Here is a 16,895-nt window from a genome sequence, read left to right on the forward strand (position 1 = left end):
AGTGTAAAAATGGATTAAAAACAATATTTAATTCAAGTGAAAATTTGCACGAAGACTTCGCGGCCGTTTTATTATCATTATATAAATATTTAAAAAGATGGATTGATACATAATTCTCAAAAGACAAAAAAATAAAAATCATTTACATCGCACGTGTCCAAAAAGTTCTCCTACCCAAGATCTTTGATCTAACGGTCAGTATTCCATCCCGAGAACGGCTTCAAAGCTCATAAGAAAAGACTTGGGTTGGCCGCCGTAAGCTGGAGGAGACGACGATGGAGAACGATTCCGATTCCGAGTCGCCGGAGGAGGTCACGGCGGAGCAGGTTTGTTCGTCATTCCTCCGATGTTCTCAGTTCCATTGAGAATCAAAGGCCATTGTGACCTATATATCTGTAATTTGTTATAACTTTTTGGTGGTTTTCTAGGGATTTAGGTTTTGATGGTATTGGGATTGGTTTTAGTTTCATTGCATAATGTTATTGTTTCCATTGGGGATTGTTTGGTTTTTTAGGGATTTAGGGTTTAGAGTATGTTTATTTTGATTTTTTTTGTATTGATTTTCGTTTTATATGCATAATTTTATTGTTTTCAATGCCAACTGTTTGATTTGTGTAGTGATTTTTTGGTTTTTAGGCGATTATATCATACTATTTTTGATGTGTAAATGCATTGTGGAATTTAGGTTTTTTTGGTTACTTTGATGTTTTTCTTTGATTTTTGGTTTTTGTATGTGCAATGTTATTGTTTTCAATGCCAAGAGTTTGATTTTGTGTAGTGATTTAGATTGGTTTATAGAGCAATTCCATAACTTTTATGACTACTTAAACTCTTCCGATAGTGAATTGATTGTCTCGCAAAAATGTAATATTAAATATGATGATGCTCTTTCTATATTATACCCAATTTCTAGCTCTTCATTCAATCAGTGCTTGCTTGAAGAGAATTTGTGTAGAGGTGATCAAATTTTTAACGCGTTGTTTTACTTTTTGATGATTTGCAGAGCATTAGGCAATATGAAGAAATAAAGAAAGTCCAAAAAGAAAATAAACTACGGTAAAGTCTGCCCGCAAGAATTTATGTTTTTGTGTACTGCATATTTTATTTTTTTGATTTTTGACAATAATATTTGTTTACCAAATCTGTCTTGCCAATTTGTTACCTACCCTTTGATTGCTTTTCGTCTATGTATCGTGTATGTCAACGAAGATATTGCTATTTTTATTTTCAACCATAGCTTAACTATAATTGTATTTTGTTATAAGTCTCAAATTTTGTATGTATGTTCTTGCTAGAAGGAAGCTATCCAAGTCTAGGTTTTTGTTGCTTCCTCAGGCAAGGCCTCTCATACTTCCTACGATGACCATTTCTAAATCTTCATGAAGTTCCGCTTATATAATTTGACCATATCTTATGCCTTGCCCCGTATTTTTCATTGATGTGGTAAAACAAGTGAAAGTTCAAGCTCTAGACTTTCATTAATATTAGCCGGGTTCTTTAAATGTTATAGCTTATTCCTGGTGCGAGGATCATATCTGTTCTCAAGTTATACGTTTTAGAGTTATCTTGATGTCTAAGTAGTGTTGGTAATATGAGTTCACTGTAAATGCTAAACTCCTTTTTGTAGGGAGGCTCATGAAGGGAAAGAGAGGAGGAGACAATGGGCTCAAAGAAGAACTAAAGAAAAACCAACCGAAGAGAATGTCCCTAAAGTTTCAAAAACTGAAGAACAACCAGAACCGCTTATTTTACCAGGAATGCTTCCGAGTAACATTGTCAGTCTCCTAGCTGCTCGTGAAAAGTATGTTCTGTTGCCTCATGTATGAGTATCGTGTTTTTTTCATTTTGTTTCTCGATTTTGAGATATCTGCAAATATCATCATCTTATTTTATTTCTTCCAAATCACCTACTCAAGTTGCTTTTAAGTAGTCGCAAATTATATTTGGACACATGAACACTCACAATTCAGTGGGGTCACTATAGTTCAAATAGATCATTTATTTTATATTATTTGTTTAATCATTTTTAAATAGAAGCCAGTTTTTGTGCCAATAGCCAAACCGCTTTCATTTGTTTTATTTTCAATACTTAGATTAATATTGATGCAAAAGTTTGTTCCTCATTCTAAAAAAGTGCAGATGCTATTATTTCCACCTATTTAAGGTGCCGCCAATACTTTCATCATGATTTATACTGAACAAACAAAGCAGTGAAAAAATGCACATATGTAACTACTTCACAACAATCTAAACAGTGTTCTTCTTATCGTGTATTATTATTAATGCAAACATTGGTGGTTTCATATGCAGGGTAGTCTTTTCATCAGATTCTGAAGAAGACACTCACCAGAAGCCAACCAAAAGAAAGAGGAGGCAAAAAAATTCTGGGTGTGCACTCTACCCCTTTCATCTCAGCGTCGGAATGGTCTCTCTTTTTTTTTTACCTATTTCTTAGCATCTTGTCTTATTTTTCCAGACCCGATACTGTACTTTTGAAGGACATCCCTTCGGTGGAGTGCTCAAAAAACTCTCTGGAATTTTTGAAGAGGCGAAAAACACAGGTTGCAAGGTCATCTGCGGTTCTCAAGAATGCGAACCAAGCATTGCGGCTTCTTTCCTCTCAAGGCCTAGTGAGCAAAAACTAATGTAAGTTGTATCCGCTGTGAAACCACATTGCTTTGGTGCCAACACTCATCCAGTTTTGAGATTATCAGGGGAAAATATTAAACAATTATCGCATACTTAGCAGAGTTTTGTATCTGTTTCCAATCATCGAAATTATGCTTGTTTGTTATAATTGTTAGCTTAATTATCCTTGTTTTTAGTCTTTGATTTGTTCTTTTATTTTTGCATTGAAATCACACTAGTGACTATGTATGAAACTTCAAATTGGAACAGTTTGTCTGGACTCTGGTCTGTAGGATTTCTTAATTTTGTCTTTTAGAAGCGTGTGATACATTATTGCTTTTAGAGTGCATATTGCAAATTATTATTTAATCATTTAAGAAGAAAAATATCTGTGAAACTTCCTAATAATAATATTGTCAAACTTCATATTTTGCTCTGAAACTGTTTAGTTACTTCTGCAACTTTACAAGATGAATCTATTTATGCATAAAACTTTCTTGATTATAGTCTTTCAGAACTGGAAATAACACTTTTTATAAACAAGTTTTGAATTATATTATCTTTGATTTCTATTCCCGGATCATATTCTAGCTACACTCATTCATTTTTAATACACCATGGTTTATTAGATCAAACCATTGAATATGTGCCCCATGATGTTAACATTACATCTCAATGATATAGATTTATTAATATATATCCCCACACAGTAAATGCCTATCGGTTGGTGCAATATCATAATATATATATATATATCATTTTGATTATTCAATTACACAAATTTATATTCTTGACAACAAACACTACTAGACATCTAATATTTAACATATTTATGAGCTAAATTACATTTATATGAGTCCATATTGGATTGGAATAGCCAAAGCAAAAAAATTTGTGAACTTCAAGAGTTAAAATGAATATATTTTTGATTTGAGGATCAAAATGAACAGTGTCTTTTATATTAATAATCAAAACAAACCTCAACAAAGATGAATAAAGACTTGAAATCTAAAATAAAATTATAAATAAAAGAATTTGCTTCAACTTCAACAAGTTATTCTTGTCAATCAAAATTTTGAGAAACTACAGAGAGAAAAGAAACAACGCTTTGTGTTGAGCCCCCAAAAAAAAGCCCAAAGGATCACATTCACATAAGATAAGAAGTAAAGACTAGAAAAAACATCACTTGTTAGCTTCTATGAGGTGAAAACCTAAATTTTGGTTACTCAATCAGAAATCCGAACATAAGATATCAGCAGGCTTTGTCAACTGCAAGCATTAGAAAAATCATACCTGATATCGACTCTTCGCAAACCTATCATGCTTCTTTGCATCATCCTGAGGAATCATCAAATGTTACAAAAGATGCATGTTTCTCACAACAAGGGTTCCCACATAGAAAATATAAACTCACATGAAGAATAAAACCAATGTTTTCCTTGTAGTCAAGGAACTCCTTCCACTGTTTGCCAATGCTTGCCTGAAAAAAAGAAATTAAGTCATGAAGATATTAAATAACGAACAAGAAACAGTAATTTAGTCAGTTTGTCTCAACTGTTTTCTTGTCTTTCTTGGAAATTTCCATTGACCCAAACATGGCTAAAGTTCAAGCCTTTGTGAGAAAATAAACATGCTGGGACATCATTGATTTGTCAATTTATTCAAATTGGCAAGATCCAAACCCTTATTGGATTGAGATGATTTAGTCTGTTCTCAAAAGAGAGAACCCAATTGAAAGAGAATTAGGTTAAACAGCTTGTCACATCCACAAGCTAGACTTGAAAACACAATGCTGATATAAGATGATTGCAGCTCACAATATGACACTTTTGCTTAAGTTAATAGCAGGTGAACAGTATGGAAGATGTTGGCATGGATGAGTAGAACTAAGTTTTTTTCACAATATCCGTTTGCCTGGTGATTGTGCAGTGTATCACACACTTATTGCATTTTGAAGTATCTATTACTGAAATTCTGAAGGATGATATTATTTCCTTCTATACAAGCATGAAATGGAACATGGAATTATGCTAAGAATCAGTGAAAACAACACCAAATAAAAATCAGAGCATTAAAAATTGACTACATATAACAATAAAGAAATGTTTAGGTTGATTGGAGAACCAAAACTATAAAATAATTGCTGTTTACCTGAGCAACTTCGTCTGAACCATTTTGTGTCCATAAAGAAATCTTTTCCTGTTTCGCTCGTACATTAACTACTACTCCGCATATATAATCACCATACTCAAACTGCTCTCCAATCATTGCCAGCAACTAGTGAAAAACAAAAAGGGGATAAGTTAAAAATGTATAGTTTTTTAGCATTAATTCTGAACATGAATTTCCATTAGACTAGAAGCATACTACTTGCTCAGAGAAAGGAAAAGAGAACAAAAAGATAGATCAGAAACACACTGTGTACAGCCACCAGCTATCAGCTTTTTCCCTTAGGGCAGCTTATGGTCCATTTTCCTCCACGGGCACAGGTTGGATCCTCCCATTTGGGCTCTATGCCATATTTGAAACAATGAAAGTCTGCTCCCACAACCAGCTTGCTTGGGCGACGCACATTGTTGTACACACTGGAAAGTAATGATTATGTTATTTGTTATTTAAACAAAAGTTACAACAGAAGGCTCAATCATGGTGCAACTAAAAGAAATACATGCCACAAAAAAAGGAAAGAAAAAGATCTAAAATTTTCAGCAGTCAGGATGGGCCATAAATCTAACTAATGAACCTAAGTAGAAATACATGAAAAACAAAAAAGGCAAGTTAAACAATATAAGCCAGGTTGACAGACTAATTATGACCGTTAAGCAATATGAAGAGGATGGAAAGATACTTGAAAGGATGGATGCATGATGACAGGCTAGGATTTATAAGCTTATGAGTATAGAATGCATTATCATCAAATATTACGGGTACCAGATGCACCAATATTGGTGTGATGAGTGATACAAACCTTTATGTGAAAAATAACATATTCTCCAGAAAGATTAAGTACCACCAAGTTCACTAGTAAGCTGATGCAACTCTGCTACTCAAGTAAACCTCTTGTACTGCAGACTCCATTTAACACGAGAATCATCTTTTTTTTATTAAAAACCATTTTATCTACAGATTTGATGACAGGTTATCAAAAATATTTACAAAGTAATACTAAGGTGCCTTAAGAAGCATGACTTTTATGAGCATTTTAACCCATCTATCTACATCTAAAGTGAATCTTTGTATGTATTTAGTGTGTGGGATAAGCATTGCACTTGATATATCTCATGTTTGCTATAAAAGTTCTAAAATAGTGCATCATAGAGTGGATAAACTTCAAATATACAGAATAATTTAGTTATAAATATTGAATTCTTAAATACAACACCATTTTCTAAAGAAGTTCACCATATTAAAATTTTTCCTAGATCCTCAACATGCACTCCTCTTTCTATAAATCAATACTGAAACCCTCAACCTGCACACTTTTGATTTGATCCTCATTTATAGAACTTATTTTCATTTTCACAGTCCAGACTTCATTCCACTATCTTGTTCTCCTTCGATTACTTTAACTAAAAAAAAAAAAAATTACTGATCATTTCTCATCATCAACCAACTAAACTTATGCAATAATGAAGGAAATTCAAAGTCTTCCCTTAAATATCACACCACTTCATTGCATCCCTTTACTCCAATACCTCTTCATTACATCACTTCACAGCACCCTTTCACTGTGGCACAATTCATGCCATTTTAACTTCCCAAAAACCATGTTTTTACAGCAACCAATCCAGATACACTCTCAAACATCAATCACTAATCACTAAGAATCAAAACACACAAAATAAAAAAAAATATCCTAAAATTTCTCACATGAAAGAACCAAACAAGGCAAGAATCCAATCAAAATCAAACAAAATTAATCCTGCAGCTATGTTTGCATCTCAAAATCAAACACCATTAGAATCATCTTCTAATCAAGAGCTCAAACAAAAACCAAATCAGATCCTAATTGTTTCAATGAATAACAAGCACAACAATAGAGCAAAGATCAAAAAATCACCATACCCCCAGAAATCCTCAACAGTGGAGAAGGTGTGAATAGGGCGAATGGTGCTACCCCACGCCACCTGCCTTGATTTCCCAGATGGATTATCGAACCAAAACGTCCATCGATTCTCCAGCAAATGCTTCTCATTCAGTGAACCTCGTCCATGCGTCACCTCTTCCACCACCGGCGACGAAGCATCGTCATCGAAGGCCAATGCCGCCGCTTCGTCGTCGTCCTCCTCCTCCTCCTCCTCCTCCTCAGCCTTGATCTTCGTCTCCTCTTCCATCTCTGGATCGATCTCAGATGCGACGATTTCGGTGCCCAATGAAACGAAATGAACCATGAGCCCTCGATTGCTCAATCCAAAACACTCGTGAAATTTGAATTCGTATTTATACTTCTCAACCAAATTTTTAAAAAATATATAATTTTTTTTTTATTAAATAAGTGGGCAAGCTACTATGGATAACAGTGTTGAATACACCATCCGTCCTCACCTTGTGTACAAAGGATTCATCCTCTGTGGGATGGCAATAATACCCATACCCGACCCGACCCGATCCGAGTTTGACGGATAAACCCCGATTTGACCGGGTTTCGGGTCAGGTTCGGGTAAAACCCGACTTGTATGAAATGGGTGCGGGTGCGGGTATGGGAATTCTAATACCCGACCCGTACCCGAACCCGAACCCGACCCGAAATTAAAATTACTAAAATATTTATATAATATATATACACACACATATATATATATATATACTAATATGTTCTACAACTTAGGGTTTTTTATTTTTCCTTTTTGTTTGGTCTTATAATTATATAATTATTTTATTTTATTTTATTTTATAAAAAATTATAATTACTTTTAAGTTATTTTTTTATAAAAATAATATATTTTTTATTAATATTTTTAATATTGGGGCGGGGCCGGGTATACCATGGTGCAGACTGCCGTCGGGCTGCGTGGTGTGGGTTTGGGTTTTTAAAACCCGTCGGGTTCGGGTTCGGGTATATTAGTGGGGTATCGATGCAGTGCACGGATATGGTAATACCCGCACCCGACCCGACCCGTTGCCATCGTGCACCCACCACAAAAGACTCTATTCACTTTACTTCAGATGAGATTTGAACAAGTTTCTGCATAGAATAGTCTTACCACCACACTACATTAATGTTGGTTTATTTTATTTATAGACCCAACGATATTTTTAAAGTTACATAATCCATAAATCAATAGTATGAAAGTATTAAAATCATTGTATTATTAAATATATAATTTTTTTTAATAAGTAAGTGGGCAAGCCACTCTCGATGATAGTACAGATGTGTATTGAATATACCATGTGCTTGTGTGCAGAGGATTCATCGTCTGTGTCTGCCACAAAAGGCCCTATTCATCATGCTTCAGATGGGATTTGAACACCCATCTTCCACATGAAAATGCCTTATCACCACGATACACTAATATTAATTTTTTTTAGACCCATCGATATTTTTTGAGTTACATGGTCCATATGTCATAAACCAATAATAAAGAAGTATTAAAATCATTGTATTACTAGATTTTTACTGATATTTTATAAATTTAAACTTAAATTTTTTTACTTGAATAGCTCAAACGGCTGCTAGAGTTAGTGGTGTAATTTTTTTATAATTCTGTTTTTTTAAGATAATTTCTAAGATAAACTCATAAACACCCTAGTTTGTGTAAGTTTATTTGACCTCAAAACTAGTTCATTAGTTATGAAATGAAATATTGTATGATATGTTGTTTATTGAAACATAAAATTTTAAATAATTTGCTACGCCAAGCTTATACTTTATATTCCATTGCCCGCTCAGGTCAATGGGTTGTCCATATTTTTTTGTAATAATAATGATGATGAGATTTATTGTATAAATTGTTTATAAAAGTTATATATAATTTTAAATGGGTAAGTATCACTGATAGCCACAAATGTTTCGTAAGTATAACGCTGTGGCCACATACGTTTTTTTTGTAACGATATGGCCACTAAACTTATCTCCGATTACACTCATGGCCACAATTTTATGATTGGGGACTGTTTTCAGCGAAAGTGCTGAGGTGGCGTCTAACATGTATTATTTTTTAAAAAAAAAGATCTTAGGTGGCATTCCACCTCACCACCCTCTCTCTGCCCACTGCCACGTCAGCCAGCCACTCAGTTGAGAAGTTTACCATTTCGTTCATCAACCCCTTCTCATGTCCCGAAGATCACACTGACCTAAACCCTTGTCTGAGCGCCCCTTGTCCGAGCGCCCCCATTTCTCCTCCCAATCTGATATTACCTCTCCACGCCATCATCCCTTCTCGTCCGGCGATCTCCACGACGTAGACTTCTGAACAGATCTAGCAACACCACGGGCAGAATCCCAGTAAAAGCACCGGTGAAGGTAGTAATTTAGGGATTTTAGGTTGATTGGTTTTGCATTTTATTTTTTTTAGTTTGATTGTTGTTTAATATTAGTTTTTTATGTTTTTGTGGGCTTGTGTTTCCATAATTTAAGGTTGGAACTCCCATAAATGAATTAGTAGTTTTGGAGATGGAGATGAGAGTTTAATTTATTTTTCCCTAAAGTGATTTTTTATCTAAAAAGGCATGAGTTTTTATGTGTTATGTTGAGGTTGTGTTGGTGAACTTACATTTTTGGAAGGCAAGGTTTTTCGTTGTTAGTCATAGTACTCATAAGGAAGATGCTTCTCTTTCTAATGTGACAAACATCTCGATTGACAACATGACATGATTCACTAAAAGCTCGGAATTTATGTTTTACAACATTAATTTAGTTTTTCGATTGATGTCCCCTGGTTTTTGTTTTTTCCATTCAAATTCGCTAAATCACCAACCTTGGCTTATGAATTAAGGATGTGAATGAATCCAGAATGAACTCTTTAAATTTTTTCATTACTAGAAGTTATTTCTTCATTATTTGTTGGCATATATTAGTTTGCCATGTATAACATCTTCATGATTGAAAAAATATAAACATTCAAATTGTCAAGCATGGCTTGTCATTTTTAATCTTATCTCGCATCAAGGGATCCAAACTCCGAACTATATGTTTCTTAATTTTTCTCGACTAACATAAGTTTGTGAGTTTCTCATGGATCATGTTGGAATTGTGTTCGTGTTCTTACACTAAACAAGTATTAGCTTTTTTCCTATCAGGCTTAAATTCTTGCTTCTTTGAAGTCATGGAGACCATAATCTGAGTTGGTTTAGAATTATTTTGTTATCTCTTACATTAGCTTTATTTTCCCTAAAGTGATTTTTCCCCCCGTGAGTTCTGTTATGCTATATTAAATCTCTTTATTTTCCCAAAACTGATGATTTATCTATCTTTGTTATTAAGGTTTTCTCTGTTTTCTTGGTTTGCAACTTCTTCTTGTTGTTGTAAAAATTGTTATCTCTTTTTGGTACTACATTTTCCAAACAATTTTAATAATAGAGAATTAAATGTTTTCATTTATTGTTGCTTGTGATCCACATGCCAAGTTAATCTTTTGTTGTTTTTATTAGCAATTGAAATTGTATTAAACTACAGCAAGTATAGTATGGAAGAGGTGCTAAATAGTGGTGTGCTAGATGAACATCCAATTGACGAGGATGACTTCATTGATTCTGACTATGATATTCCTTCTGGTGATGAGGGACTTCCGATTGGGTTTTTGTATGAACAAAATGGTGAAAATAAAGGCAGCAGAGATATCCCATCTTTCCCTCAAAATAGCACAATAACATAAGGACTTGTTAGAGAAGAAAGTGAGTCTGCCAGTGATAATTCTGAGGACTTGTTCACAGAACCAGATACAGATGATGATGGTCACACTAGGTTTGTAGAGTTTAATGAAGAGAAGGAGATGTATAATCCAAGGTTAAGGGTGTAATATTTTCAACCTTGGCCTTGTTGACCAAGTTGACCAGAAACTTTTTTACTTCCCTTTGACTGTTTGACTATTTATGGGGATTCCTGACACTGTACACTGCAACCTTGCTTCTCACCCAGCTGGCTCCCTCCCCCCGTGAAGCTTTGGTCTTGTCATGGTTGATGGGAGAGACACTCTTCTTCTTCCTCTTCTTCTTCTTCTTCTTCCTCTAAATAGCAACCATCCTTTGAGTTTGGGCTGAAGAAGTAGCAACCTTCCTTTGAGCTTCGGACTGAAAAGGCCAGCCGTGAGGAGGATCTCGGAGCCAGCAGCACTTGGGTTCGTAGCAGCAAGGAGGCTGAAGATTCACCTGCCTTTCTTCATCAAGCTTCGTGTTAGCATCTAGGGTGTTTGTGGATGAAGCTTCTTGTTAGATCCCTCTTCTAAGCGTGGTTTGTGACGCATTCTTGTGGGTTTGTTGTGTTGTTTCCTTGCCTTGATGAGACCTACACCTTAACCTTTTGGTTTAGAAGAATATTTATCTTGTTTGTAATTCTTGTAAGCTTAAAGCTTAGTTTCTTGCATCCTTGAAGCTTTAACCGGTGTTGTTGTGTCCAGCTTTGGTTAATCTATTTTTGCAACATGCTTAAACTTTTAGAGAGTTTCATTTGATAATCATGCTTTGTGAGTATATGTTTTTTTATTTGTATCTTGTATATGTAAATGGAAGTGCTTGAGACCTTAACCTCTTGATGATTATATTTTGTTGAAAAGCATGACTGTTCTATTGCTTTGTTAGTTTTAAACTCCTTGATTTGAGTAGATGGTTGTAAGCCTGTTGTGGTGTTAAACTTGCAAACTCAGTTGAGTTCTTGGAGTTATCGTTCACGTGTCATCTAAATCCTTGATTTAGTAATGTGAATGTTGTAAGTGAGAGTAAAACCTTGGTTGTTGATTTTTAGATCCTTGCTTAGCTATTTAAAGGAAAGCTTTCATGCTTGTAAATTTGGAGCTTTGAGTGTGCAGCCTTTAGGTTTAGGTTGCTAATATTATTCACACCTTGGTTTAAGCATGACCTCTTGTAATCTTGCCTTGATAGCTTATTATTTTGTGGTGTATTTAATTTGTGATTATAGTAACCTGATGCTTTAGTTTGTTTGGAATCCTCTTTGTCTAAACTTGGGGTTGTTTGGCCTTGTATTGGTTTAATCATCTATAGGTTGTCCTTAATTTAACTTTAATTGTGTTTGAAGCTGGACATCATGTGAGTTTGGTTTTGCATGAGATCATGACTTTTAATATTTTAATCATCTAAAGCCTTCTAGACCCTAAGTGCCTTGTTGTAGATCATTGTTGGTATTAGCTTAACATCTAGACCTAGTCTTTACAAGCACTTGTAAGCATGCTTTCTAAAATTTCTATTTGCTTAAATATCTTCAACTATAGGTTCTGTGAACTTGTGTGTGGCTTCCAGAAGCATGGATAACATGCTTTATGATTATCTCACTTATGTGAATATTTATATAGTCATGTACTTTCAGTTGTATACTTGATAGTTGGAATTTTAATTTCCATCCTTGAACCTTGCATATCAGGTTATTATTTATAGACATAGGTATTTGGTTGTGGTTGACTTATCCTGCAATGATTGTAAATTCTTCCTCCGGGGCCTTAGTTGTAGTAGGCCCGGCCCAAGACTTAATTCTAAGTAAAGCTTTTGTTGGTTAGATTTTGTAGCGAGCCCTAGTTCGCGGGACTTGGTGAACCCGACTCTGTAGCTCGGAGCCAGGTAGGCTCTCGCACCCGCAAATTCTGTATTTCTGATAATTATTATATATTTAAGTTATTTCATTATTTTTTATGTAATTTTATTTAATTATTTATTTACTTACTGGTCATTTATTTATTTATTTAATTATTCCATTTATTCAGTATTTTCTTTGTTTGTATTTCGTATTTCTGCGGTTTTTAGTACATCTCCATTCCTGGCTCGCCCAGCTAGGAGGAGTAAGTCCTAGCCATGTGCACATGTTTTTACGTAGTAGCGCTACCCCACATCTGCGATCGAAGATCCGACCGGTGATGATGATCATTACATTACGTTACATTCGGACTTCACGATCGATGATCCAGCCTCACGTTGTTGATTTCTGTTATTAGCCAGGGAGATGTACATGATTGAATCTGCGTGTTTTCCGTATTTTTGGATTATTTTTGTATTCTGTGTGTTTTTACGTATTACGTATGAAAGTATGATATATTATTACGCAATATCTCGCTTTATCCATTGTTTTACTGCGACCCTCATGGGCCCCTTGTGGCTCATACACTCTGTGAACTCCGTTCTCGCAGGAGAAGATCAAGTCTAGGATCGGGGGGGGTGTCTGGGAGTGTATTTTCCGTTGTTATCAGTATCTCTGTAGTACACTTTTCTGTGAGTGTAAGGCTTGTATTCTGACCGTATTTATGTTTTGTAAACTGTTGGGTTCGTCTTTGTGTTCTGTAGGGTTGCTAAAGCCCGTACTTGTAATATTTCAGTTTCCAGTATCCTATTTGTGCTTCTGTATTACTGTTTATATTTTGCTTGTTAGGGTTGACTCTGATTAGGTCAAATCTGAGGCCTAGCACCCAGTGGGACCCAGTCCCAGTGGATGCGGCCGATCTGTCTGCGGACCCAGTGTGGGGCTGGGGCGTGACAAAGGGTTGGGTTAGTATTTAGGGGTTTTGATCAACTAAAGAGGGCTTGTAGAAATTGGGGGATTAAGAATAGATTTCAGCTATGGTTCCCATAGAATGATAGAAAGAGAGTGGTCTATGCATGCCACAACAAACAATGTTCTTTCAGGATTTATGCAGCTCACATGAGCAAAGACAATCCATTAGTGCAAATTAAGAATGCTAATCTTGATCACAGCTGTGGAAAGGTCTTCAATAATTTTCATGTAACTTCAAGGTGACTTGCCACTAAATATTTTGACAAGTTCAAGGCTGATCCAAATTGGAGCTGCAATGGCATAATTAAACAAGTTAAGGATGACCATGAATTTCTCATATGAAGCTTGGAGAAGCAAACACTTGGCAATGAAGTGGGTCAATGGAAATGAGGGTGAGCAATACACAAACCTCACCAAGTATGCAGCTGAGCTCATGCAAACCAACCCAGGTAGCACAGTAATTTTGTGGAGGAATGAAGGTGTCTTCAAAGGGTTTTATGTCTATTTGAAGCCCTTAAAAGGATGCATTACGATCGAGGTTGTAGAGCGATCGAGATTGACCCCAATGATTGTATATTACCCATTGCTTATGCAGTAGTGTTGGTTAAGAATAAAGATACTTGGACATGGTTCATGAATCTTTTGAGGAAAGATTTGGAGATCTAGAACAGCAGATATCTCATCATAATGAGTGACCGGCAAAAGGTTAGTTGTATGTTTAAACATTTTTCTATTGATAATGCTTGTCATTTAATTTTTGAATTATAATTGCAGGGGTTTAAAAAGGAGCTATTCAAGATATATTTCGGATGTTGAACACGAAATTGTGTTCGGCACATGTATACTAATTTCGGGGAGAAATTCAAAGGGAAAGCACTAAAAAGATTTTTTTATGGAATCTCTTGAGGGCAACGTATATTCAAAGGTTTAACTATTGGCTTGGAGAAATAGAGAAGGTGAGTCCATAAGCAAGAAGATGGCTTGATCATGAAGATAGAACTCATGTAAGTTGGACTAGGCCGTTGTTCACAACCTCAAGTAAGTGTGACATCTTACTCAATAATACTTGTGAAAAAATTAACAAGTACATACTTTATACAAGGGATAAGAGAATCATCACAATGCTTGAGATGATTAAGGTGAAACTAATGAGAAGAATGAAAACAAAAAAGGAACAAATGTTGAAGTACAAGGGACGCATATTACCAAAGATCCAAAAGAAGCTAGACAAGATGAAGGAAGATAGGCAGTGCTACACCCCAGACTTCTCTAGTGGGCCCAAAGTGCAGATCATAGGAGTGGAAGGGTCCTTTGTTGTAGACATGATTGACAGAACTTGCACGTGCAGAAAATGGGACTTGACAGGTTTGCCTTGCCCGCATGCAATCAGTGCTATTTATGGAAATAATCAGCAACCAGAAGAATGTGCATGATTCCTATTTAGTTTCAACATATCTGCGGGTCTATGATCACTACATAAACCCCACCAATAATGAAGAGATGTGGCCAAATGTAAATGATGGTACACAAGTGATCCCACCGCCAATTACGAGAAGAAAAAGGGGAAGGAAAGCAACAACAAGGAGAAAAGAACCTGAAGAGATAGATAATGCTTTGAAGGCATCAAAATCCAATTCCATACCTTCTAGGTTAGGCAAACAAAAAATTAATAGGAAGGGTTTAAGCAAAGGTAGGTGTAGTGTATGCCATGCAATCGGCCATAACAAAAGGCATCATGAGAAAGTATGTATTTTGTTATTTAGTTCAGCTCAGTTCAAATGCATTAGTTGAATGATTTTAAATATCATCAATGTTATTTAAATCTGTTTTTTATGATGTCAGGGGATTGAGAATGCACCTGAACCTGCACCTTCAAGCGTTGGCCGAAAAAGATAGAAAATACCTTATGTAATTTTCTCATATATAACCAGTTAAATAATGGAAGCTGGTTTGTGTTGCATTAATTTATTTGCATCTTTGTTTGCTTCACAGAGAAGAAGCAACCAGGCAGCCAATCTAGAAAATGTCTTAATTGGTAGTACTACAGCTGTCAATTCACCAAGTCAGCCCCCTGATCTCTTAGGCACCCTACAGTCTCAAACAAGGCAACCAAGTCAAATTACCAACAAAGGGCCAGTATTAAATGTCAGCATAAGCATGTCTTCCCATATTAGTGTGGCTAACATGGGAAATGTGATCAACTGCACAATGCCAACCCAATCTCCAATAAGAGATAGGGCTTCTTCCTCAGTCATGGATGGTGGAAAGGAAATGGAATGTTTTGATGATGGAAAACTCTGTTGATATTTAAATTATGAACTTTGTGAACTAGTAGTAACATTTTATTTTGAGTCAATGTCCTTTAGATTTGTTATGAAATTTCTTTTAAGCACTGTCAGTTATGTATTTTGTTGGATTTGTTGCATTTGTTATGATGAACTTTGTTATGTAAAGCCTTTGGATTTTTGAGTCAATGTCCTTTAGATTTTTGAGTTAATGATGAACTTTGTTGTCAACAGTTATATTATGCATATTTATTCCCAGGTTTCAGTATATTTGTATTCCCAGATTTTATCAACTAAGCATATTTGTATTATGCTAAATTATTACAGATTTTCGATGAAATCGGTTTGTGATTTTTAGTAACCCATGATGCAATTACATATAAGACTTGCAGACTTATATTGTGCAATTTTTAAGCGTAAATTGGTATTGGCAGTGCAAACATGTATTTTTTGCAATCCATTATGCAAATTCTTATGAAGTAAATTGGTATAGTAAAAAAATTTCTCATGTGAAGAATGACAAAAAGCAATATCAAATCCATGAGTGAAATAATAATTCAAAACAATCTCACAATATCTCACAATAACACAAATGAAGTAAACTGCCAATCTCACAAGTATTCATTCAAAATAAAGTTAAATTTCAATCTCACAATCATTTCACAAGCCTTCTAAACCTACAAGCTCTCTGTGCTAAACTCCATTACATGCATTCTCACAAGCCTTCTAAACCTACAAGCTCTCTGTGCTAAACTCCATTACAGACAATCTCACAAGCCTTCTAAACCAACAAATCAAGATCAAACCCATGAGTGATGCCCTAGTGTGGGCCGAGTAATGCTCGAGATTGGTCGGAGTCATTCTCGATTCTAGTCGGATTAGCACACAAATATTGCTGGAGCGATGCCCTAGTCTGACCAAGAGAAAAGAGTGGGTCATACTGGGCGAGAACAAGGTGGGTCGTTTGGCAAGAGGGAACGTTGCCCTAGCCCTAGCCCTAATTTGATGAACGAAACGCTAGGGATGGTTCTCGGTGGCGTGGTAGCTAATGTGGCGTGTGGGCGGAGAAAGGGTGGTGAGGGTGGGAATGCCACCTAAGATCTTTTTAAAAATAGATAATACGCGTCGGACCTACCTCGACACTTTTAGGCAGCATTACGAGCGTATGAAATTGTGTCGTGAGGTGTGACCCGAGAGACAGGTTTAGTGGGCTATGCTCATTCTAAACAAAGCATGTATGTGACCGTAGCGTTATCTTTCTACGAAACGTTTGTGGCCACGATGGTGATAGTTACTCAATTTTAAATTCTTAAATTTTTGATGCATCTTCT

General features: G+C 35.6%; 1 protein-coding gene, 1 long non-coding RNA gene and 1 pseudogene across 3 annotated transcripts; 2 read left to right on the forward strand and 1 right to left on the reverse strand.

The window, feature by feature from the left end:
* The first annotated feature begins 218 nt into the window (after nt 1-218).
* On the forward strand, nt 219-2,943 carry LOC120269192. Its single transcript, XM_039276524.1, has 5 exons — nt 219-326; nt 1,004-1,056; nt 1,628-1,801; nt 2,311-2,388; nt 2,477-2,943. Exons 1-5 carry the CDS (start codon nt 276-278, stop codon nt 2,643-2,645), a joined length of 525 nt encoding a protein of 174 aa, XP_039132458.1. The 5' UTR covers nt 219-275; the 3' UTR covers nt 2,646-2,943.
* A 722-nt stretch (nt 2,944-3,665) lies between these two features.
* Nucleotides 3,666-6,988, reverse strand: LOC120269089 (annotated as a pseudogene).
* A 4,567-nt stretch (nt 6,989-11,555) lies between these two features.
* LOC120269265 lies at nt 11,556-15,704 on the forward strand. Of its 2 annotated transcripts, XR_005539120.1 has the most exons (4): nt 11,556-12,354; nt 12,918-12,999; nt 15,122-15,187; nt 15,272-15,704. It is a non-coding gene; the product is annotated as an uncharacterized LOC120269265 (long non-coding RNA). The 2 variants fall into 2 exon arrangements; XR_005539119.1 differs by lacking the exons at nt 11,556-12,354; nt 12,918-12,999 and adding an exon at nt 14,206-15,022.
* Nucleotides 15,705-16,895: the final 1,191 nt, after the last annotated feature.

Source organism: Dioscorea cayenensis, chromosome 9, assembly GCF_009730915.1.
Source record: "Dioscorea cayenensis subsp. rotundata cultivar TDr96_F1 chromosome 9, TDr96_F1_v2_PseudoChromosome.rev07_lg8_w22 25.fasta, whole genome shotgun sequence".
Taxonomy (NCBI): Eukaryota; Viridiplantae; Streptophyta; class Magnoliopsida; order Dioscoreales; family Dioscoreaceae; genus Dioscorea; species Dioscorea cayenensis.